General features: G+C 30.7%; 1 protein-coding gene and 1 pseudogene across 1 annotated transcript in view; one reads left to right on the top strand and one right to left on the bottom strand.

Moving 5' to 3' along the window:
- The window catches only part of LOC100373390 (gamma-tubulin complex component 3 homolog), a 71,656-nt gene extending 64,947 nt beyond the window's left edge, over positions 1–6,709 (top strand). Inside the window, exons 22-23 of the mRNA XM_085501955.1 lie at positions 4,317–4,436; positions 5,525–6,709. Coding sequence (XP_085358081.1) covers positions 4,317–4,436; positions 5,525–5,689 — 285 coding nt within the window. The 3' untranslated portion in view covers positions 5,690–6,709. The remainder of the gene's footprint in view (positions 1–4,316; positions 4,437–5,524) is intronic.
- On the bottom strand, positions 272–1,439 carry LOC102806389 (uncharacterized; annotated as a pseudogene).
- Positions 6,710–25,360: the final 18,651 nt, after the last annotated feature.

Genomic DNA, 25,360 nt, shown 5'->3' with positions numbered 1-25,360 from the left:
AACGATTTATTCTTGCAAACGGTGAATTTATATGCAAATTGTAAAAAGCAACGCATTCGCAAATATGCAAAGTGTAAACGGTCACACTTTCATTCATATGCAAAGTGTAAATGCTACACTTTGTATCAAAAGTGTAGCGTTTACAATTAACATATCAATAGAAGTGTAACCGTTTACAATTTGCATATCAATCAAAGCGTTACCGTTTACAATTTGCATTACAAATTAAACAAAGTATATGCATTTAACCACACAAATCACAAGGAGGGTGCAAATCGCACTAATTTAATTATACTTTCTATGGAAAAAAAGTACTACAACACTACAATTCAATATTGACACATTTGTTTCCGTCCTGGATCTTAATTTTAATTTGTTTAGAACAACAATCATTTGAACGACACATTTCTCTGAATTCTGCATGTGATGTTGCAGTCACTGGTTCAGGCGGTGGCTGTTCATATCTTTCAACCTTAGGCTTGTGTACGGAATCGGAATCGTCAATTACGATGGCTGAAGTACTTGCTTTCGGTAGTGGAGGTTGGAGAGCATCAGATACGATTTTCTGAAGAGAGTTACTTGTTCGTTTATATGTTCTCAACCCATCATCCGATCTGTGACCAGTGCGTTCTTTGATTAGTTGCTCATCAAAGCCTTTTTCATACAACAAAGTCGCCGCAGCAACCTAAAAGTATGAAAAGAATGATCTGAGAAGTAAATATACCGACATTTATTTGCATCGCGTTTGAAATACGTTTTCACAATGTACAATATTTGTTTTCAATTGGCGACATTCAAACACATTTGAACCCATCCCAAGATCCCACCCACCCCAGAATCACTTGAGACAAACTTACCTTACCCGAGTGTCCAGTATGATACCCATCTATTCCAGCCAGATCACACATTCTTTTTGGATATTGTCGTAAAATATTTACTCCAATCTTCTGTTTAGAAAATTTGAGCCCTTCGCTGGACGTCGGTAGAAGGGACCTTTCAGTGGAATACATTGCAAATAACGTTTCAATAACTGAACAACACAACGCGTGTTGGAAGGATCGCCGTATTGGCGCACATTTTTATACGGGATTTTCCGCGAGTAATACAGTCCTCCTTGATTATTTTTACACAGTCTACCATTAAATTCAATATAGTCAGCTTGATTGTCTGATCCTTGTACGAACTGTTCGGCTGTAAGGTTACTATGTTCGTCGACTGCTCGGAGAGCGAACACTTTACACACATAAAAGTAGACCGCATAACTCAAATTTGTAGCAGACTCTATGGAAAAAACCTTATCCCACAATTTGTTTTCCATCATCATCTGTGTATGGTTCAGCTTGACGTTTAATAACACCTATTCCCCGTCTGTCTATACTCGTCATTACACCGTCCAGGGTGTGATGAAATTCCATAAATTCCCGAGCATGTGTATCCATAAAGCACAAGTCAACTCTTTTGCATTTGTCACGTAAATATCTCTGAATTGCGCTACAAAGCACACAAAGGCTATTAGATGGATATTCTGTTCCGTCTTGTCGACGAGCCTCGACAACAAAGCGACACAACCAAAATGAAAGTTCACGTACACCAAGTTCGCTGCATAATCTGGGAACAAATGTGAACACGTCACTTCTGCTTACCCCGTGCTTCTCGACTCGTTCATTTCTGGCTCGGCCCCATTCATCCCACACAGACACTCCCCAGTTAGTACATCTACGCGTATTTTTTGGCACTCGCAAATTCTTAATGGCAGCTATCTGTTCATTGTCTACAGGTAAACCGAAACGTTGACGTTCTTGTTGTTTTGTTAACTTAAAATCTTCTTTTTCATTGTATTGAGAGCAAAATCTCTCAATGTCATCGTTGTACTCCGAATCGGAGATGTCACTGTATTCGACCATCACTGAGCGCTGCCTGCATTCGAAATGACAAGACCATGCTTTGACTTGTGGAAAATTCAAATGTATTCAAAATATTGATCAATGAGTGGAGTTTATTTGAAAAGACCATTCAGCAAATAAGGCTTATTGGTCATATCACTTAACATCCAATCGTATTCGATGAACGCAGATGAGCTTTACTAATTTGAATCTCAAAGAGCATTCTCATGCAAATTTGAAGTGGCACAATCTCACGCACAACCGAAACAGTCACTAAAAATCTCTTGCAATTTAATCGTTTTATGCATGGGGATGCGTGGTATAAGCTGTTAATCGCAACTCGTTGTCGTGCGTTTACAACTATAGTTATAAACGCACTCCAACTCATGCGATTAACTATACTTGTATGTTGCCTGGAATTCTTGGAATCTACTGGAATTTCAAAAATCACATTTCCAGGCCTTAAGCTAGCGAGAAGGCTTTGATGACATTTTTGAATAAAGCATTCTCTTTCTGTTGTCTCATTCAGAACCGTAATTTAGTGGTTATGATTCAAAAGCCTAAGTATAGAGGGACAAGTTTGCACGAACTAGTCATTGTTTACATATATTGTAACTACCACATGTCAATCTGCAATTGCAAGAGGACACTGCAGAATTTCTGGGTGAAATTTACACCATACATTGTCCGTATCAAGTCCATTGAAATGTGTCCAAATAATCTACGACCTATTCTTTCAATTTCTTCACGTGTTGTTTTTTGTGTGGATCTGATGTCGCTCTTTACCCATAATCCATTGCTGGATAATCTGGATGGCGGACTACATAATATTGGTGAAAAGTCAAATATCTAGAGAAAGAAAAGTGATACACAAAAACTATAAATTGCATTCTCCTACATTTGTAGAGCTCGTTCCTTGGGGAGCATTGTGTTGTTTGGCTTGACTTCCCCTTTAAACTCGAGAAAAATGCAAAAACCAGTTTGGGATAATAAAACACTGCAGATTTGCTGCATTATTATAATGCACTAAGAATGGCCAAACTTATTAACCATTGATTATCATAGAACACAATAAGCATGTCAAATAACAAATAATTTTAAGTGTGAGGGTGAAAATTGAAGGAAAAAATCTTTGAGTTTTCATTTTGAGTCTTGTACTGCATGAGCGTTCGGGAGACATGGTTTCCATTGTTATGTAAACGCACAACAAAGAAGAATACACTGACAAACATTACTGTCCAACTGCACATGCTGAGTGTTTACAAACAAGCTATTCTATCAAGTGTCTCTGATACAAGATCTAATAAAACTATTATCATGGTGAAACCAAATGGCATGTATGGTGTGTCTTGAACTGAACTACCTCGAACTGGCCTCAAATTCAAAGTCATCACCTCAGAGTTGTTTAGCGAGGATGCATGCTTTGCATTGGATGATGGGACTTGAGAGTGAAGTTCCCACTGACCGTTCTTGAAGAAACCACATCTAAACAGCTTTATCAATGTCATCATTGTCAATTAATTTCACACAATTTCATGTTCAGTCCGCCTCTTGGTCAACTTCGAAAACAACTTTTCTTAGCTTTTCTTCATTGTTTACCCGCCTGTGTATAGTGGCTAACCAACTGCTAGATCATGTTCAACCCTTGACTTGGTTTAAGCTTTCTTGACACAGTCAATCACTGCGAGTATTTTTACATGCAGGCTGACTAGATGTCTTTTGCTTAGACATGCTGCTCAGTTGAGAACTAGAAATTGAAGTGATGGATTCAAGTCTTTGTAGTGAGTTTTATAGAACTGTATCAAAGGGAAGTATGAGAAGTCGCAACTTGACACCCCTGTTGACACCTTTTGTCAGGGAGCCCTCACTCTTTATATCTCAGTACTTAAGTTTTCTCCTCCAGCTCTTTAACGGCCAATTAAATACACAATGCAATGAAACATTAGTTCTTCTACTTCAAAACTGTCCTATCAGCAAAATATAATAGAATTTGGGGGGGGGGGGGTCATCCAACTACCTACAACTTAGCCGAAATCGTGACATACTGAGGCATGACTTTGCGAGAGATCACTGTACTTGAAGCAGTTTATTCCCAACATCGAGAATGTGGTTTTATAAGTTGTTTTTTTTTTCTCAAATTTTAATAGACTATTCATAAATTACATAATTTTTGGCCAAAAACAAACAAATTAACAAACACTGTCACAGACAACAATAATAGGTAAAACAAGAAACACAACAATTTTATAAGATTTTATGAATAACGACTCCTAGACTTTAATATTACCGTTAGTTTTGTAATAATATTCTCAGTTTCAACTTTTGGTTTGTCGTAATTCTCAATCTATGATTCAAGGTTGGCCGGTCACTCAGTTTGCTTGTTACACATAAATTCAGACCAGCTTTAAGTGCAACTGTATGTTTATTTTCTAGGGTGAGTGGGGTGACTCTGAGATTGATGAGAGAGCAGAGAAGAAGAGACGACAACAGTTTGTGGAGAATGTTGTCAAATCAAAAAGTGCGCAAATGAAAGTTTTACACAAAACATATCAGGTGAGTTGAGAACTGGTTAATATTGTTTGTATAACACTTTTTGATATTACTATATTGTGTGGGAACTGAGTAATACCGGTATTACCGGTATTGTTTGTACCACTTCGTGGGAGAACTGTGGGTAATATTGTTTTTACCATATTGTGTGAGAACTGTGGTTAATATTGTTTATACCATATTGTGCGTGAACTGAGTAATCTTGTTTGTACCACTTTGTGTGTAAACTGTGGGTAATATAGTTTTTACCAAATTGTGTGAGAACTGTGGTTAATATTGTTTGTACCACATTCTGTGCGAACTGAGTAATATTGTTTGTACCATATTGTGCGCGAACTGAGTATTATTGTTTGTACCACTTTATGTGAGAACTGTGGGTAATATTGTTTTTACCAAATTGTGTGAGAACTGTGGTTAATATTGTTTGTACCATATTGTGTGAGAACTGAGTAATATTGTTTGTACCATATTGTGTGAGAACTGAGTAATATTGTTTGTACCACATTCTGTGCGAACTGAGTAATATTGTTTGTACCATATTGTGTGAGAACTGAGTAATATTGTTTGTACCATATTGTGTGAGAACTGAGTAATATTGTTTGTACCATATTGTGTGAGAACTGAGTAATATTGTTTGTACCATATTGTGTGAGAACTGAGTAATATTGTGTGAGAACTGAGTAATATTGTGTGAGAATTGAGTAATATTGTGTGGGAACTGAGTAATATTGTTTGTACCATATTGTGTGAGAACTGAGTAATATTGTGTGAGAACTGAGTAATATTGTGTGAGAACTGAGTAATATTGTGTGGGAACTGAGTAATATTGTTTACACCATATTGTGTGAGAACTGAGTAATATTGTGTGGGAACTGAGTAATATTGTTTGCACCATATTTTGTGAGAACTGAGTAATATTGTGTGGGAACTGAGTAATATTGTTTGCACCATATTGTGTGAGAACTGAGTAATATTGTGTGGGAACTGAGTAATATTGTTTGTACCATATTGTGTGAGAACTGAGTAATATTGTGTGGGAACTGAGTAATATTGTTTGTACCATATTGAACTATTTATATTGCCTATTGCAGGATATGGTTCAGCAGTTTTTGGTGCTACTTGCAGACCATCCAGATGAAAGTCTTCAACTGTTAGGTGTACGCCTAGATTTTAATGAGCATTACAATGCACAGGAACCCAGATTAAGATCATCCATGACTTACAGTCATAGTGCAAGAAAACCACCTCGAGATTAGTACATTGTGAACTGGTTACTTACAGTTTGAGTTTGTTTTTAGGGACTAAACTTGCAGCATTTCAAAATCTACAAACTTTTGCTTTATATCTGCAGTACAATGTACTTTAATCACTATTCCTCATTTGCTTTGTACCCTAAAGTATCTTTTTCAGAGGATATTAACATCTTTTTATAAACAGGCTCATTGTGTTGATTCCCACTGCCTCTCGGTGCTCCATTGTTGCGCCACCATATTTAAGGTGGGTGCATTCTCATGTAGGGTCTCCACTTTTCCCAGCCCACCCCCTACTATACATGTGTGAAAGTGTTTAATTATTTGAACGGCAAAGTCGGCTTTTGTCTCATTTCACAAAATAAACCTGCATTATTCTTTCCTATTTTGATCTGTACCTAATGGGAAATTATAGAAAAATATTATGGTTTGGTGGGAAAAATTGACATTCATGGGGTTAACACACTGTATTTGAACTTTATGGCACTTATGTTGAACATAATAAAAGAATCTGAAAGGAACTATGGAATATGATGTTGTAAATAATGTTGTACATTGTAATTGGAGATCTGCTATTTTAAAGTTAGATTTTTAGTTTTTGATAATTGAAAGTTGGCATCAGATTTATTTTTCACAAAAGGCAATGATGGAATTTTTTTTTTGAAGATAAATATGTTCGAGTCCATGATGTTTTTGAATATTCTATGCCATTCACAATCATTGATGAATATCATGTTTAGTCTGTATATTAAGAATGAAGGGATAGAATGTAACCATTTTATTTAGCTGCAAGAAATTCGATTTTATGATTTAACATTTCATGAAAGCCGATTTGACATTGTGTCTTCAGTGAAATTTTCCAACTTTTTTGTCTTGCAAAAATAAAATAGTTTACAGTTTGTGCCCAAATAGGGAAACTCTCATGGTATCAGGAATTAAGTTGCCAAGTTGATATTTTAAGAAGCAGTCATTGTCTGTAATTGGATACTTTATTCTTATATAAACACAAACTTATCATTTTTAAAATATTGTAGCTGTGTGTTTTATAATGAACAATTTTTATTTTCAGTGTTTTCTCCATTATGTCATTTGTGTATGTGCTGTATTTATTTATGAAGAAATTGAACTTTTTTGTTCGAGCCCCTTGCCAGTACTGATAATGTAGGTTTCCCACATTCTCATTCATCCAGAGCAATACCACTTATAAAATACAGTCAGGTTCCCTCAATCCTTGAAAATTTCAGAACAAACAACTTTCAGAGAAATGTACACATTTACCATTGAAGCATAACTGGGGTTCTCTTCAAAATTCACACACAGAGGACTGTCTCTAGCAAACAGGTTAGAAGATCTGGTTAAGGGGACATCCGCCCAACACACATCCATTTAATTTTAACAACGGGAATTGCTAATTTGAGATATTTAAACATGTTATAAACTGTTATCATTAGTAAATTATCTGTCCTTGGCTTTCTGACTTGCAAGGTTGAAGGAGCGTAATTCTGGTATGCTTTTCTGGGCTAGAGCTATTTAATCTAGGGGTAGGTGGACAGTGAGCAACATTTCCTTGTGAAACACTTAGAAATAAATAGGGATGGGTATATATCTAAACTATCATAAAAAGTGGTATACTTTCTAACAAGGTGATTACTTTTCAATTATAATTCACTGATTGATGCATCAGATACAACATATGCAGGAAAAAATCTGTTTTCAAAAAAAACGTCATACACCTTAGATACAATTCAAGCATCTTCGCCAGTCAAGGAATGTTTGTTTTGGGTCACCCATCCAAACTAACCCTTGGCAGATTGAATCACTACATTGTGTATAGGCAGCCAATCAGCTATCTTGTATTAATTAAAGTAGAGTGTGTTTTTTAAATGGTGGTCAGGTCAGATAACGCAGTTTTTCAAGATTAAAAAAAACATGCAATTGAGACATTACTACCTGAAAAAAAGATGAGTTTGTTGCAACGAGGACAGGGAGTGGCAAATGACAAAAATTGTGCAACAGTTGAATGAATAATCAGTTGTGTAGCGTTTCTGAGATTTTCATTACATTGTATGCCACAAACAGCCTGCAACGTTGGCATCACAAATTTTGAAAAACTGGGTGAAAAAATGCAGCACAGTTTTTTTGGGTTTGGCAAACAACCCAAACACACTCTACCCGCACGATTACTAGAACAATGTTGAAGTAACCGTGCTACACGGCGCTATTGCCGCCATATTGTCACGGCGCAATGTTACACAGCGTCTGATTGGAAGCCTTCCCAACAGGCGCATCCACTTGGCCATTTGTTTACTAGTAACATAAAATACGCGTTTACCCAGGCTGATCCCGCATGGGTTGGTGGAGTCTGCACCAACAAACTGTGCGATTCGGACGATGCAATTCAAGATGAACAAGACAACCTTCACATAAACATACCATAAACATTTTATCAAATATACGTATGATAAAATAGTCAAAAAACGGAGAAATACTGATACATGGAAAAATGAATTTGGAGAGGAACTATATACAAAATAGCAAACAAATGATCCATAAAATTAAAAACAAAAAAGAGGACCATGCATAGGAAAGGTATTTACAAACGGGCAATGTAACATGAAGAAAAAAGAACTACAAACTATTGCAAACATGTTACAAAGAAACCCGTCGGACTTCCAGATCATTACTACACTAAGAAAAAAGACTCCAGGAAGTATGTGGAAGACGACCACGAGCTGAATAAACCAATCTCATTAACAGAAGTTGTGCAGGCGACAATAGCATTAAAAAATAACAAAGCAAGTCGACCAGACGGTATTCCAGGAGAGATGTTAAAATACTGAAACATACAAATTAAACAGGCATGTACTCTAAAACAAGAGTTTACCCAGGAATATGGAACAATAATGTTATTCTCCAAATACACAAGAAAGGAGACCAGATGGACACAAACAACTACCGCGTTATATCAGTTGGTAATGTCATAGCTAAAGTATTTAGTATAATCATAAACAACAGAATTGAAAATTATATAGAAAATAATAAGATTATTCAACCAAGCAGGATTCCGATGAAAACATCGAACAGTTGAACATATTCTGACTCTTCACACAATTATAAAGAAACAATGCAAGAAAGCATTGTACTACAAACTACTGCGTAACTACATCAACTGAAATGTATATAACATAATTAAGAACATATACACAAATATGGATTTTGTTGTAAAATTAAGTGATGTAATAACAGAACAAGTTAAACTGAGAATGAAGTTAAGCAAGGTTGTTCTCCGAGTCCAACCTTGTTCAACATCTTCATAAATGACTATATCCCAGGACAGAAATTGAAACAAATACACCAGAACTGGATGACAGAACTATCAATAGCCTATTGTATGCCGATGACATTGCACTACTACCAAAATCATATGAAGGACTACACACTGCAATAGAATTTCTCCATAAATACACTCCAGACTGGGGGGCTAAAAGTAAACACAAACAAAACACAAGTGATTATATTCAGGAATTCGGGATGCAAACCAGATACAAGGCGATTTACATGTGGCAATAAAGAAATAATAACTACAGGATTATACACGTATCTTGGGGTAACATTTAAGGCCAATGGACCAACAACCTCTACTACTGTCTCGACAGACTGACATACAAAGCTGCAAGAATCAATCAATCAATCAATCTATGAAATTTATATAGCGCCAGTATACAATACAACGTATTGTTCCGAGACGCTGTACTGTTAGTTGTTTGGTAAAAATGAGAGTTTTGAGATTCTTTCTAAAGGTATCTATTGTAGGTTTCTGACGCAATTATGCTCGCCCACCAGATGATGCTAGTCTGAAGTTGGGAGTATGCAAAAAGTATTTGGTTGAAAAGCGGAGTGTACGAGGAGTTGATTTGAAGTGAAGAATGTCAGATATATAACTTGGAGAAAGGCCATTCAGAGCTTTGTAGGGAGTGCACATAATTTTGAAAACAAGTCTGTGCAGTACTGGAAGCCGGTGATGTTTAAGGATATGTGTTATATGGTCACGTTTTTTCTTACGCATGACAATTCTGGTTGCTGTATTCTGTGCATGTTGAAGTGGTTTGATATGGTCTGATGGCGATCCATAGAGAAGTACATATCCATAGTCGAGTTTAGTACAGAGTAGTGCTTGAACAAGTATCTAATTTTTCGAAGGTGAAAAATATAGAACGACTTGTTGCAGCTATGTGTATTTTGAAGGTGATGTGGTGATCAAAGATGACTTCAATATTGCGTGCTGACTCTGCCAATTGGATTGTACTTGACCTAACAGAGGTGTGATTTATTTGGCGTGGCAGACGGCTGAATTTTGATCCTATAAGCAGCACTTTAGTTTTGTCATCATTAAGCTTTAATGCAGTCACACATATATTAAACAAACATGAACAGTATAATGATAAAGTGAAAATTGGAAATGTATTTTCTGATATGACGTCTATATTAGTAACCGGTGTTCCACAGGGCTCCGTCTTAGGGCCATTATTGTTCTCAATGTACATGCGTCCATTGGGCGAGTTATTGCGACGTCACGGCGTAAAATATCATTTTTACGCCAATGACACACAGATTTATTTATCGGTTTCTGAAGATGATCAAATTCGCGCCCAGGTGATACTTCAGACATGTATTCAAGATGTTAGCGATTGGATGTCTTGTAATTTCCTACTTTTGAATGTGTCGAAAACTGAATTTGTGTGCATGTCGTCTCGGAGATTCTCACAAGACTCGTGTCCTTTGTCTAGTATCGCAATTGGTGAAGAATTGGTTAGTGCTTCGTCAAGTGCTAGAAACTTAGGTGTCTTGTTTGATTCGCAGCTATCTATGGAAACACACATTTCTACTATTTGTAGATCTGGATATTCCCATCTAAGAAATATTAATCGTATTCGTAAATCATTATCCCAATCTGATACTGAAAAGTTGGTACATGCTTTCATATCTTCTCGCTTAGACAGCTGTAATTCATTATTGTCTGGTCTCCCTGTAACTAAGATAAAACCTCTTATTCGTGTACAAAATGCAGCAGCCCGCCTTGTCACTCGTGCTCGAAAATATGACCACATTACAGACATTTTTATTAAACTTCATTGGTTACCAGTTGTACAAAGAATCAATTTCAAATTACTTTTACTAGTGTATAAATCTTTGTATGGTTTTGCCCCAAATTATCTATGTGAATTAATCGAATTTTATGTACCGAGTCGTAGTTTAAGATCTGAATCGAAGTTTCTTATTAAAACTCGTCAGATGTGTAGTAAAAAGTCCAAGGTGTTATACAAAGACCGTGCTTTTGAAAATTTAGGTCCTAAACTTTTTAATGAATTACCTCTGTCTGTTCGTTCTAGTCCTTCAGTAGACATTTTTAAATCCAGACTGAAAACGCACTTATTTAAATGTGCTTTTAATATTTGACTGATTGTTTATTGTATCAGCGCCTTTGATCTTCATATGTTGGAATTGTTGCGCTTAATTAAATAGAGTTATTATTATTATTAGTTATTATTATAAAGGAAAAACTCCTGAATGTGACACAAATCAGACTAATTGGGACAAAACAGCAACAGAAAAATATCATCTATGCTTTTGTCGTCAAATTCTTAACAATGGCAACAGAGTGAGCAAAATTGGATGAAACTGGGAAGAGAGTCACTGATAAACAGAATGTACTGCTCAGCAATTAACTATTACAAACACCTCAAAGTGATAGACAATGACAATTTAGCTTTTTATGCTATAAAAACATGGAAAACAATACTTACACAGGTGCATGGTTGACTTTACAACAAAAAACAATGTCACCAATTTGACGAAACAAAAACTAAATAATTCAATTAAACAATATTACTTTAACAAATGGAATATAGACAACAAAAGGGAAAGTGCCAAATTACGCACATACAGGACATTCAAAAACTCCTTGGAATAAGAAGAATACATACAAGTGATGAACAACCCACAACATGTCAAAACAACATCTCAATTTAGATTAAGTTACCATAAACATTCCATTGAAAAAGGTCGTTATCCTAAATGAAAAACACCAGTGCTCCCATTGTAACGAAGTTGAAAATGAGGAACATCCTTTAATACATTGTAAATTGTACACAAAAGAGAGAAGCAATGTTTCGCACTATCAACAGTGTAAATGCAAATTTCCTGAATCTGGATAAAGAAAAACAGTTTAAACATATCTTACAATCAAATTAGTGCCCTCTTTGTGTACTTGAGTAATTGTAAATGAACCAACAAAAAGAATAGTCAATCACACTTATTTTACTTTTCATTTATTCAACTTTCGTCTACTTACTGTTTAATTATTCATTATTAACTTTATTACATTTTAAACACTAAATTAGAAATGTATAATTGTCTACACAGTTGCAATAAGCTGTTATCTATCTATCTTATCTATTTTTCACTGGCAGAAGTAAGACACTTGCATGCTTCCAGATCACTGAATATAGATTTGGGTCTACTCTAGAAGCACAATTGAAGTTTGTGAATTTGTCGGTATACTGCACCTCCAACAGCTTTGACACATTCTGACAGTTCGTCAGGTTCTACCGTATACCTTTTATTGGCATACTCTTTTAATAGCAGAGTCCTAGATGATTTTTATAGTTGAATATCTTGAGGCTAGTGTACTGTTGTATGTATAAGACAGAAACAGACTGATTTTTGGAAATAGGGGATATAGTGGAATATTGCGTGTGTTGAAATGTGGACATGACATTGACCTCGGTAAATCCTGGACATGAGAGTTTGTCAATATATGTGATGTTGCCATTGCAACCACATAGCATGGCAGTATCTAATTTTCTAATCTATAATGATTCCGTTTCCTCTGTGATAAACAATGGTCATGCAAGCAAACTTTTTAAAATATCTCGGGTGTGAGACAAGGTGACCCGCTTTCGCCATACATATTCATGCTTGCAATTGTTAAGCCAAGCTCTCAAAACAAACCCCAAATCAGAGGGGTAAATGTTGGTGGTACAGACTTGTCACTTGGACAGTACGCGGACGATTCTCTTTCTTCACATTGGATGGTTCAAAACAGTCGTGTTTTGCTTGTATTTCTGGGTTAAAAATTAATCTTGAAAAAATCGAAGGCAATTTGGTTTGGTTCAAAGAAAATTGTAAACAAAAGATGTGCCCCAATTTAAAATTAACCTGGTTAGAAAATAATTTTGAATTATTGGGGTTGATCTTTGACCTAAATCTAGAAAAGATGGTCATATTTAATTATAAAGATAAGATAAAAAAAATGCCATTGGCTTTATTGGCAAGATTACAGTTGTAAAAAATTTGGCCATTTCTCAATTAATACATATTTTTAGGGCTTTGCTTACACCCCCTATATACATACTGGAAAAAATAAATCATCATCATTTGTTTAGAATAACAAAAGACCCAAAATCTCAAAAGAAGATAATAAATCTGCCAAGGGAGAAAGGTGGCGTGAATATGGCCGATATGTTATTTTTTTCAAAATCATTAAAAGCTAGTTGGGTAAAACGGTCGTCAGAAAAGAATGAGCACCCATGGATGGCAATCTTTCAGGCAACTTTTGAAAACTATGGTTATTCCAAAATTTGTGAGTCTGATAAAAAATATGTTGAGAGATGTAAACAAAAGAATTCAAAACCATTTTTGGCGTGAAATCTTAGACATTTGGCAAAGTTGCAACAAGTGGTTACTCCCGAAAATATACAGAGCCAAAATTTATGGCTAAATTCAATTATTAAAATTAAGTACGAGTATGTAGATATGAGAAGTTGGCAGAGATATTTGGTATATAAATGATTTACTAAATGAGGATGGCTTTTTGTTCACAAGTATAACTTCTATGTAAACTTTATTGAATTTCAAGTTTAGCTGAAATCTATTCCCATTTCTTGGAGAAAAGATCTTGAAACTCGGCCCCGAAAAATGGTTACTATTGCAAATGTCTTTAATAATAACTTTCAAGATAAGTCTAAACCACATAAATTCTTGTATAAATGCCTAATGACAAATCATGATCAACCATTAAAAGTTCACAAGAAATGGGAAGAAAAGTTCAAATTCCAGCACAATAATTTGTATAACCATTGTACTGTTGATACGAGACTATGTGCTTTACAGTTTAGGTATTTGCACAGAATCATTTATACCAACAACACTTTATGTTTATGGCAAGTAGACTGTTCTTTATGTACTTTTTGCAATGCAGATTAGAAACAGTTAAACATCTTTTCATCACGTGTCAAAAAACGAGAGAATTGTAGGGTAAATGTTTGCGATTATGGAAAAGCTGGACAAACAATCATGTACTATTATCAGCTAGAGATGTAAGTTTGGGTCTTTATGATATAAAGAATTGACTACTTTTGGATCATTTTATTTTGATGTGCAAACAGCATATTTATTCTGCTCGGCGTAAAGAATGTGAACCAGACGTGATTAGCCTAAAGTACCAGATGAAAAATGCTTATTTAATAAAAAAAAGAAATTGCTTTTACCGCTGATACCATTGCACGATTTAACAAAAAGTGGAATGGCTTCAAGGTTGATAAGTTGTAAACATCGTCGTGTTGATAAATATTTGTGTTTCCCTCGCCCCACGACCTGTAACCTTGTCATCGTGTTTTGTCAGTGGTCGTTTTTTTGTAATGTTTTTATTTCTCATTTGTAAAAGCCTTGTACTTTTTGTTACATGAAAAAAAAAATTCTAATCCAAAAGTTGTTTGTTTATCATCCCGTATAATCTGTTGCTGAGAAACTTCCGTCCTTGTCAGTTAACTAATACCACGGCAGTCAAGACGTTTCAACTATAGACAAGCTGACAGACACAGTCAATAAAAATCCAAGTCAAAAGAACAGCCATAATGTGACTGACTTCAGGCGCACGGGCTGTCTGTAGGTTAAAAATAAAAATGGTTGCAAATACAAAACATCCGAAGGTTGTTTTTAAGTGTGAAAGACCTGTTATATGGCTGTATTTAAGCCTTCGTTGCAGTCGAGGCTATATGTAACCCTCGTGGCAAGTAGTTGTTTATTTTTTCTCTTGTACATATGCTCCATTGGGCAATATATTTTCTGAACATTTTTCAGGTGAAAGCATGATTTTGTATATAAACATGATACATTATTACCTTGGATCCATGAAACCATGGTGACATTTATAAACTATATTTTGTAAGTAACCTTCCAATATAAGCTCGGCTATGTATTGATCATGATTTGTAGCAATATGTATGCCCATTTTCACTGTTTCACATATGTATAACTTAAGTTCTCATAATACTCAGATGCTTAAATTTGGTAATTGAATCGCATAAAAACGTAGGTAAATTCCATCAATTTAAAATTATGGCTAAATATGTTGAAACCCCAGACTAATATTGTATTAACAAAAATTGAGCCAGTACATGTTTTGATAAATGGCACAACTATGATTGCAGTACAAAGTATAGATACCATTAGCATAAATAAACGTAAATAGTTGAAAGTCTAAATACCATTAGCATAAATAAATAGTTGAAAGTCTAAATACCATTAGCATAAATAAATAGTTGAAAGTCTAAATACCATTAGCATAAATACATAGTTGAAAGTCTAAATACCATTAGCATAAATAAATAGTTGAAAGTCTAAATACCATTAGCATAAATATATAGTTGAAAGTCTAAATACCATTAGCATAAATAAATAGTTGAAAGTCTAAATACCATTAGCATAAATAAATAGTTGAAAGTCTAAATACCATTAGCATAAATAAATAGTTGAAAGTCTAAATACCATTAGCATAAATACATAGTTGAAAGTCTAAATACCATTAGCATAAATAAATAGTTGAAAGTCTAAATACCATTAGCATAAATAAATAGTTGAAAGTCTAAATACCATTAGCATAAATACATAGTTGAAAGTCTAAATACCATTAGCATAAATACATAGTTGAAAGTCTAAATACCATTAGCATAAATAAATAGTTGAAAGTCTAAATACCATTAGCATAAATACATAGTTGAAAGTCTAAATACCATTAGCATAAATAAATAGTTGAAAGTCTAAATACCATTAGCATAAATAAATAGTTGAAAGTCTAAATACCATTAGCATAAATACATAGTTGAAAGTCTAAATACCATTAGCATAAATAAATAGTTGAAAGTCTAAATACCATTAGCATAAATAAATAAATAGTTGAAAGTCTAAATACCATTAGCATAAATATATAGTTGAAAGTCTAAATACCATTAGCATAAATAAATAGTTGAAAGTCTAAATACCATTAGCATAAATAAATAGTTGAAAGTCTAAATACCATTAGCATAAATAAATAAATAGTTGAAAGTCTAAATACCATTAGCATAAATATATAGTTGAAAGTCTAAATACCATTAGCATAAATAAATAGTTGAAAGTCTAAATACCATTAGCATAAATAAATAGTTGAAAGTCTAAATACCATTAGCATAAATACATAGTTGAAAGTCTAAATACCATTAGCATAAATAAATAGTTGAAAGTCTAAATACCATTAGCATAAATAAATAAATAGTTGAAAGTCTAAATACCATTAGCATAAATATATAGTTGAAAGTCTAAATACCATTAGCATAAATAAATAAATAGTTGAAAGTCTAAATACCATTAGCATAAATAAATAGTTGAAAGTCTAAATACCATTAGCATAAATAAATATATAGTTGAAAGTCTAAATACCATTAGCATAAATAAATAAATAGTTGAAAGTCTAAATACCATTAGCATAAATATATAGTTGAAAGTCTAAATACCATTAGCATAAATAAATAGTTGAAAGTCTAAATACCATTAGCATAAATAAATAAATAGTTGAAAGTCTAAATACCATTAGCATAAATACATAGTTGAAAGTCTAAATACCATTAGCATAAATAAATAGTTGAAAGTCTAAATACCATTAGCATAAATATATAGTTGAAAGTCTAAATACCATTAGCATAAATAAATAAATAGTTGAAAGTCTAAATACCATTAGCATAAATACATAGTTGAAAGTCTAAATACCATTAGCATAAATAAATAGTTGAAAGTCTAAATACCATTAGCATAAATAAATAAATAGTTGAAAGTCTAAATACCATTAGCATAAATACATAGTTGAAAGTCTAAATACCATTAGCATAAATAAATAGTTGAAAGTCTAAATACCATTAGCATAAATAAATAAATAGTTGAAAGTCTAAATACCATTAGCATAAATATATAGTTGAAAGTCTAAATACCATTAGCATAAATACATAGTTGAAAGTCTAAATACCATTAGCATAAATATATAGTTGAAAGTCTAAATACCATTAGCATAAATACATAGTTGAAAGTCTAAATACCATTAGCATAAATACATAGTTGAAAGTCTAAATACCATTAGCATAAATAAATAGTTGAAAGTCTAAATACCATTAGCATAAATAAATAAATAGTTGAAAGTCTAAATACCATTAGCATAAATATATAGTTGAAAGTCTAAATACCATTAGCATAAATAAATAGTTGAAAGTCTAAATACCATTAGCATAAATACATAGTTGAAAGTCTAAATACCATTAGCATAAATACATAGTTGAAAGTCTAAATACCATTAGCATAAATATATAGTTGAAAGTCTAAATACCATTAGCATAAATACATAGTTGAAAGTCTAAATACCATTAGCATAAATACATAGTTGAAAGTCTAAATACCATTAGCATAAATAAATAGTTGAAAGTCTAAATACCATTAGCATAAATAAATAGTTGAAAGTCTAAATACCATTAGCATAAATAAATAAATAGTTGAAAGTCTAAATACCATTAGCATAAATAAATAGTTGAAAGTCTAAATACCATTAGCATAAATATATAGTTGAAAGTCTAAATACCATTAGCATAAATAAATAGTTGAAAGTCTAAATACCATTAGCATAAATATATAGTTGAAAGTCTAAATACCATTAGCATAAATATATAGTTGAAAGTCTAAATACCATTAGCATAAATACATAGTTGAAAGTCTAAATACCATTAGCATAAATAAATAGTTGAAAGTCTAAATACCATTAGCATAAATACATAGTTGAAAGTCTAAATACCATTAGCATAAATACATAGTTGAAAGTCTAAATACCATTAGCATAAATACATAGTTGAAAGTCTAAATACCATTAGCATAAATATATAGTTGAAAGTCTAAATACCATTAGCATAAATATATAGTTGAAAGTCTAAATACCATTAGCATAAATAAATAGTTGAAAGTCTAAATACCATTAGCATAAATAAATAGTTGAAAGTCTAAATACCATTAGCATAAATACATAGTTGAAAGTCTAAATACCATTAGCATAAATATATAGTTGAAAGTCTAAATACCATTAGCATAAATACATAGTTGAAAGTCTAAATACCATTAGCATAAATAAATAGTTGAAAGTCTAAATACCATTAGCATAAATACATAGTTGAAAGTCTAAATACCATTAGCATAAATATATAGTTGAAAGTCTAAATACCATTAGCATAAATATATAGTTGAAAGTCTAAATACCATTAGCATAAATAAATAGTTGAAAGTCTAAATACCATTAGCATAAATAAATAGTTGAAAGTCTAAATACCATTAGCATAAATATATAGTTGAAAGTCTAAATACCATTAGCATAAATAAATAGTTGAAAGTCTAAATACCATTAGCATAAATAAATAGTTGAAAGTCTAAATACCATTAGCATAAATACATAGTTGAAAGTCTAAATACCATTAGCATAAATATATAGTTGAAAGTCTAAATACCATTAGCATAAATACATAGTTGAAAGTCTAAATACCATTAGCATAAATATATAGTTGAAAGTCTAAATACCATTAGCATAAATATATAGTTGAAAGTCTAAATACCATTAGCATAAATATATAGTTGAAAGTCTAAATACCATTAGCATAAATAAATAGTTGAAAGTCTAAATACCATTAGCATAAATAAATAGTTGAAAGTCTAAATACCATTAGCATAAATATATAGTTGAAAGTCTAAATACCATTAGCATAAATAAATAGTTGAAAGTCTAAATACCATTAGCATAAATAAATAGTTGAAAGTCTAAATACCATTAGCATAAATACATAGTTGAAAGTCTAAATACCATTAGCATAAATATATAGTTGAAAGTCTAAATACCATTAGCATAAATAAATAGTTGAAAGTCTAAATACCATTAGCATAAATACATAGTTGAAAGTCTAAATACCATTAGCATAAATAAATAGTTGAAAGTCTAAATACCATTAGCATAAATATATAGTTGAAAGTCTAAATACCATTAGCATAAATACATAGTTGAAAGTCTAAATACCATTAGCATAAATACATAGTTGAAAGTCTAAATACCATTAGCATAAATAAATAGTTGAAAGTCTAAATACCATTAGCATAAATACATAGTTGAAAGTCTAAATACCATTAGCATAAATACATAGTTGAAAGTCTAAATACCATTAGCATAAATATATAGTTGAAAGTCTAAATACCATTAGCATAAATAAATAGTTGAAAGTCTAAATACCATTAGCATAAATAAATAGTTGAAAGTCTAAATACCATTAGCATAAATATATAGTTGAAAGTCTAAATACCATTAGCATAAATAAATAGTTGAAAGTCTAAATACCATTAGCATAAATAAATAGTTGAAAGTCTAAATACCATTAGCATAAATACATAGTTGAAAGTCTAAATACCATTAGCATAAATATATAGTTGAAAGTCTAAATACCATTAGCATAAATAAATAGTTGAAAGTCTAAATACCATTAGCATAAATACATAGTTGAAAGTCTAAATACCATTAGCATAAATAAATAGTTGAAAGTCTAAATACCATTAGCATAAATATATAGTTGAAAGTCTAAATACCATTAGCATAAATACATAGTTGAAAGTCTAAATACCATTAGCATAAATACATAGTTGAAAGTCTAAATACCATTAGCATAAATAAATAGTTGAAAGTCTAAATACCATTAGCATAAATACATAGTTGAAAGTCTAAATACCATTAGCATAAATACATAGTTGAAAGTCTAAATACCATTAGCATAAATATATAGTTGAAAGTCTAAATACCATTAGCATAAATACATAGTTGAAACGCTAAATACCATTAGCATAAATAAATAGTTGAAAGTCTAAATACCATTAGCATAAATAAATAGTTGAAAGTCTAAATACCATTAGCATAAATACATAGTTGAAAGTCTAAATACCATTAGCATAAATACATAGTTGAAAGTCTAAATACCATTAGCATAAATACATAGTTGAAAGTCTAAATACCATTAGCATAAATATATAGTTGAAAGTCTAAATACCATTAGCATAAATATATAGTTGAAAGTCTAAATACCATTAGCATAAATAAATAGTTGAAAGTCTAAATACCATTAGCATAAATAAATAGTTGAAAGTCTAAATACCATTAGCATAAATAAATAGTTGAAAGTCTAAATACCATTAGCATAAATACATAGTTGAAAGTCTAAATACCATTAGCATAAATAAATAGTTGAAACGCTAAATACCATTAGCATAAATAAATAAATAGTTGAAAGTCTAAATACCATTAGCATAAATACATAGTTGAAAGTCTAAATACCATTAGCATAAATAAATAGTTGAAAGTCTAAATACCATTAGCATAAATACATAGTTGAAAGTCTAAATACCATTAGCATAAATATATAGTTGAAAGTCTAAATACCATTAGCATAAATACATAGTTGAAAGTCTAAATACCATTAGCATAAATAAATAGTTGAAAGTCTAAATACCATTAGCATAAATAAATAGTTGAAACGCTAAATACCATTAGCATAAATAAATAGTTGAAAGTCTAAATACCATTAGCATAAATACATAGTTGAAAGTCTAAATACCATTAGCATAAATAAATAGTTGAAAGTCTAAATACCATTAGCATAAATAAATAGTTGAAAGTCTAAATACCATTAGCATAAATAAATAGTTGAAACGCTAAATACCATTAGCATAAATAAATAGTTGAAAGTCTAAATACCATTAGCATAAATACATAGTTGAAAGTCTAAATACCATTAGCATAAATATATAGTTGAAAGTCTAAATACCATTAGCATAAATACATAGTTGAAAGTCTAAATACCATTAGCATAAATAAATAGTTGAAAGTCTAAATACCATTAGCATAAATAAATAGTTGAAACGCTAAATACCATTAGCATAAATAAATAGTTGAAAGTCTAAATACCATTAGCATAAATAAATAGTTGAAAGTCTAAATACCATTAGCATAAATAAATAGTTGAAAGTCTAAATACCATTAGCATAAATACATAGTTGAAAGTCTAAATACCATTAGCATAAATACATAGTTGAAAGTCTAAATACCATTAGCATAAATACATAGTTGAAAGTCTAAATACCATTAGCATAAATATATAGTTGAAAGTCTAAATACCATTAGCATAAATATATAGTTGAAAGTCTAAATACCATTAGCATAAATAAATAGTTGAAAGTCTAAATACCATTAGCATAAATAAATAGTTGAAAGTCTAAATACCATTAGCATAAATAAATAGTTGAAAGTCTAAATACCATTAGCATAAATACATAGTTGAAAGTCTAAATACCATTAGCATAAATAAATAGTTGAAACGCTAAATACCATTAGCATAAATAAATAGTTGAAAGTCTAAATACCATTAGCATAAATACATAGTTGAAAGTCTAAATACCATTAGCATAAATACATAGTTGAAAGTCTAAATACCATTAGCATAAATACATAGTTGAAAGTCTAAATACCATTAGCATAAATACATAGTTGAAAGTCTAAATACCATTAGCATAAATACATAGTTGAAAGTCTAAATACCATTAGCATAAATAAATAGTTGAAAGTCTAAATACCATTAGCATAAATAAATAGTTGAAAGTCTAAATACCATTAGCATAAATAAATAGTTGAAAGTCTAAATACCATTAGCATAAATACATAGTTGAAAGTCTAAATACCATTAGCATAAATAAATAGTTGAAAGTCTAAATACCATTAGCATAAATACATAGTTGAAAGTCTAAATACCATTAGCATAAATATATAGTTGAAAGTCTAAATACCATTAGCATAAATATATAGTTGAAAGGCTAAATACCATTAGCATAAATACATAGTTGAAAGTCTAAATACCATTAGCATAAATACATAGTTGAAAGTCTAAATACCATTAGCATAAATATATAGTTGAAAGTCTAAATACCATTAGCATAAATAAATAGTTGAAAGTCTAAATACCATTAGCATAAATACATAGTTGAAAGTCTAAATACCATTAGCATAAATATATAGTTGAAAGTCTAAATACCATTAGCATAAATAAATAGTTGAAAGTCTAAATACCATTAGCATAAATAAATAGTTGAAAGGCTAAATACCATTAGCATAAATACATAGTTGAAAGTCTAAATACCATTAGCATAAATAAATAGTTGAAAGGCTAAATACCATTAGCATAAATACATAGTTGAAAGTCTAAATACCATTAGCATAAATAAATAGTTGAAAGTCTAAATACCATTAGCATAAATAAATAGTTGAAAGGCTAAATACCATTAGCATAAATACATAGTTGAAAGTCTAAATACCATTAGCATAAATAAATAGTTGAAAGGCTAAATACCATTAGCATAAATACATAGTTGAAAGTCTAAATACCATTAGCATAAATACATAGTTGAAAGTCTAAATACCATTAGCATAAATACATAGTTGAAAGTCTAAATACCATTAGCATAAATAAATAGTTGAAACGCTAAATACCATTAGCATAAATATATAGTTGAAAGTCTAAATACCATTAGCATAAATAAATAGTTGAAAGTCTAAATACCATTAGCATAAATAAATAGTTGAAAGTCTAAATACCATTAGCATAAATACATAGTTGAAAGTCTAAATACCATTAGCATAAATATATAGTTGAAAGTCTAAATACCATTAGCATAAATAAATAGTTGAAAGTCTAAATACCATTAGCATAAATAAATAGTTGAAAGTCTAAATACCATTAGCATAAATATATAGTTGAAAGTCTAAATACCATTAGCATAAATAAATAGTTGAAAGTCTAAATACCATTAGCATAAATAAATAGTTGAAAGTCTAAATACCATTAGCATAAATATATAGTTGAAAGTCTAAATACCATTAGCATAAATATATAGTTGAAAGTCTAAATACCATTAGCATAAATAAATAGTTGAAAGTCTAAATACCATTAGCATAAATATATAGTTGAAAGTCTAAATACCATTAGCATAAATATATAGTTGAAAGTCTAAATACCATTAGCATAAATATATAGTTGAAAGTCTAAATACCATTAGCATAAATAAATAGTTGAAAGTCTAAATACCATTAGCATAAATATATAGTTGAAAGTCTAAATACCATTAGCATAAATAAATAGTTGAAAGTCTAAATACCATTAGCATAAATATATAGTTGAAAGTCTAAATACCATTAGCATAAATATATAGTTGAAAGTCTAAATACCATTAGCATAAATATATAGTTGAAAGTCTAAATACCATTAGCATAAATAAATAGTTGAAAGTCTAAATACCATTAGCATAAATATATAGTTGAAAGTCTAAATACCATTAGCATAAATAAATAGTTGAAAGTCTAAATACCATTAGCATAAATATATAGTTGAAAGTCTAAATACCATTAGCATAAATACATAGTTGAAAGTCTAAATACCATTAGCATAAATATATAGTTGAAAGTCTAAATACCATTAGCATAAATACATAGTTGAAACGCTAAATACCATTAGCATAAATATATAGTTGAAAGTCTAAATACCATTAGCATAAATAAATAGTTGAAAGTCTAAATACCATTAGCATAAATACATAGTTGAAAGTCTAAATACCATTAGCATAAATATATAGTTGAAAGTCTAAATACCATTAGCATAAATACATAGTTGAAAGTCTAAATACCATTAGCATAAATAAATAGTTGAAAGTCTAAATACCATTAGCATAAATACATAGTTGAAAGTCTAAATACCATTAGCATAAATATATAGTTGAAAGTCTAAATACCATTAGCATAAATACATAGTTGAAAGTCTAAATACCATTAGCATAAATACATAGTTGAAAGTCTAAATACCATTAGCATAAATACATAGTTGAAAGTCTAAATACCATTAGCATAAATATATAGTTGAAAGTCTAAATACCATTAGCATAAATACATAGTTGAAAGTCTAAATACCATTAGCATAAATATATAGTTGAAAGTCTAAATACCATTAGCATAAATATATAGTTGAAAGTCTAAATACCATTAGCATAAATACATAGTTGAAAGTCTAAATACCATTAGCATAAATACATAGTTGAAAGTCTAAATACCATTAGCATAAATATATAGTTGAAAGTCTAAATACCATTAGCATAAATACATAGTTGAAAGTCTAAATACCATTAGCATAAATAAATAGTTGAAAGTCTAAATACCATTAGCATAAATATATAGTTGAAAGTCTAAATACCATTAGCATAAATAAATAGTTGAAAGGCTAAATACCATTAGCATAAATAAATAGTTGAAAGTCTAAATACCATTAGCATAAATACATAGTTGAAAGTCTAAATACCATTAGCATAAATAAATAGTTGAAAGGCTAAATACCATTAGCATAAATACATAGTTGAAAGTCTAAATACCATTAGCATAAATACATAGTTGAAAGTCTAAATACCATTAGCATAAATATATAGTTGAAAGTCTAAATACCATTAGCATAAATACATAGTTGAAAGTCTAAATACCATTAGCATAAATAAATAGTTGAAAGTCTAAATACCATTAGCATAAATAAATAGTTGAAAGGCTAAATACCATTAGCATAAATACATAGTTGAAAGTCTAAATACCATTAGCATAAATACATAGTTGAAAGTCTAAATACCATTAGCATAAATACATAGTTGAAAGTCTAAATACCATTAGCATAAATATATAGTTGAAAGTCTAAATACCATTAGCATAAATACATAGTTGAAAGTCTAAATACCATTAGCATAAATAAATAAATAGTTGAAAGTCTAAATACCATTAGCATAAATAAATAGTTGAAAGTCTAAATACCATTAGCATAAATAAATAGTTGAAAGTCTAAATACCATTAGCATAAATAAATAGTTGAAAGTCTAAATACCATTAGCATAAATAAATAGTTGAAAGTCTAAATACCATTAGCATAAATAAATAGTTGAAAGTCTAAATACCATTAGCATAAATATATAGTTGAAAGTCTAAATACCATTAGCATAAATACATAGTTGAAAGGCTAAATACCATTAGCATAAATAAATAAATAGTTGAAAGTCTAAATACCATTAGCATAAATAAATAGTTGAAAGGCTAAATACCATTAGCATAAATAAATACATAGTTGAAAGTCTAAATACCATTAGCATAAATAAATAGTTGAAAGGCTAAATACCATTAGCATAAATAAATAGTTGAAAGTCTAAATACCATTAGCATAAATAAATAGT

Source organism: Saccoglossus kowalevskii, chromosome 1 (genome assembly GCF_978046115.1).
Source record: "Saccoglossus kowalevskii chromosome 1, keSacKowa6.1, whole genome shotgun sequence".
Lineage (NCBI taxonomy): Eukaryota > Metazoa > Hemichordata > Enteropneusta > Harrimaniidae > Saccoglossus > Saccoglossus kowalevskii.
Note: the sequence above shows the minus strand (reverse complement) of the source record. Positions and strands in the feature narration are given on the sequence as shown.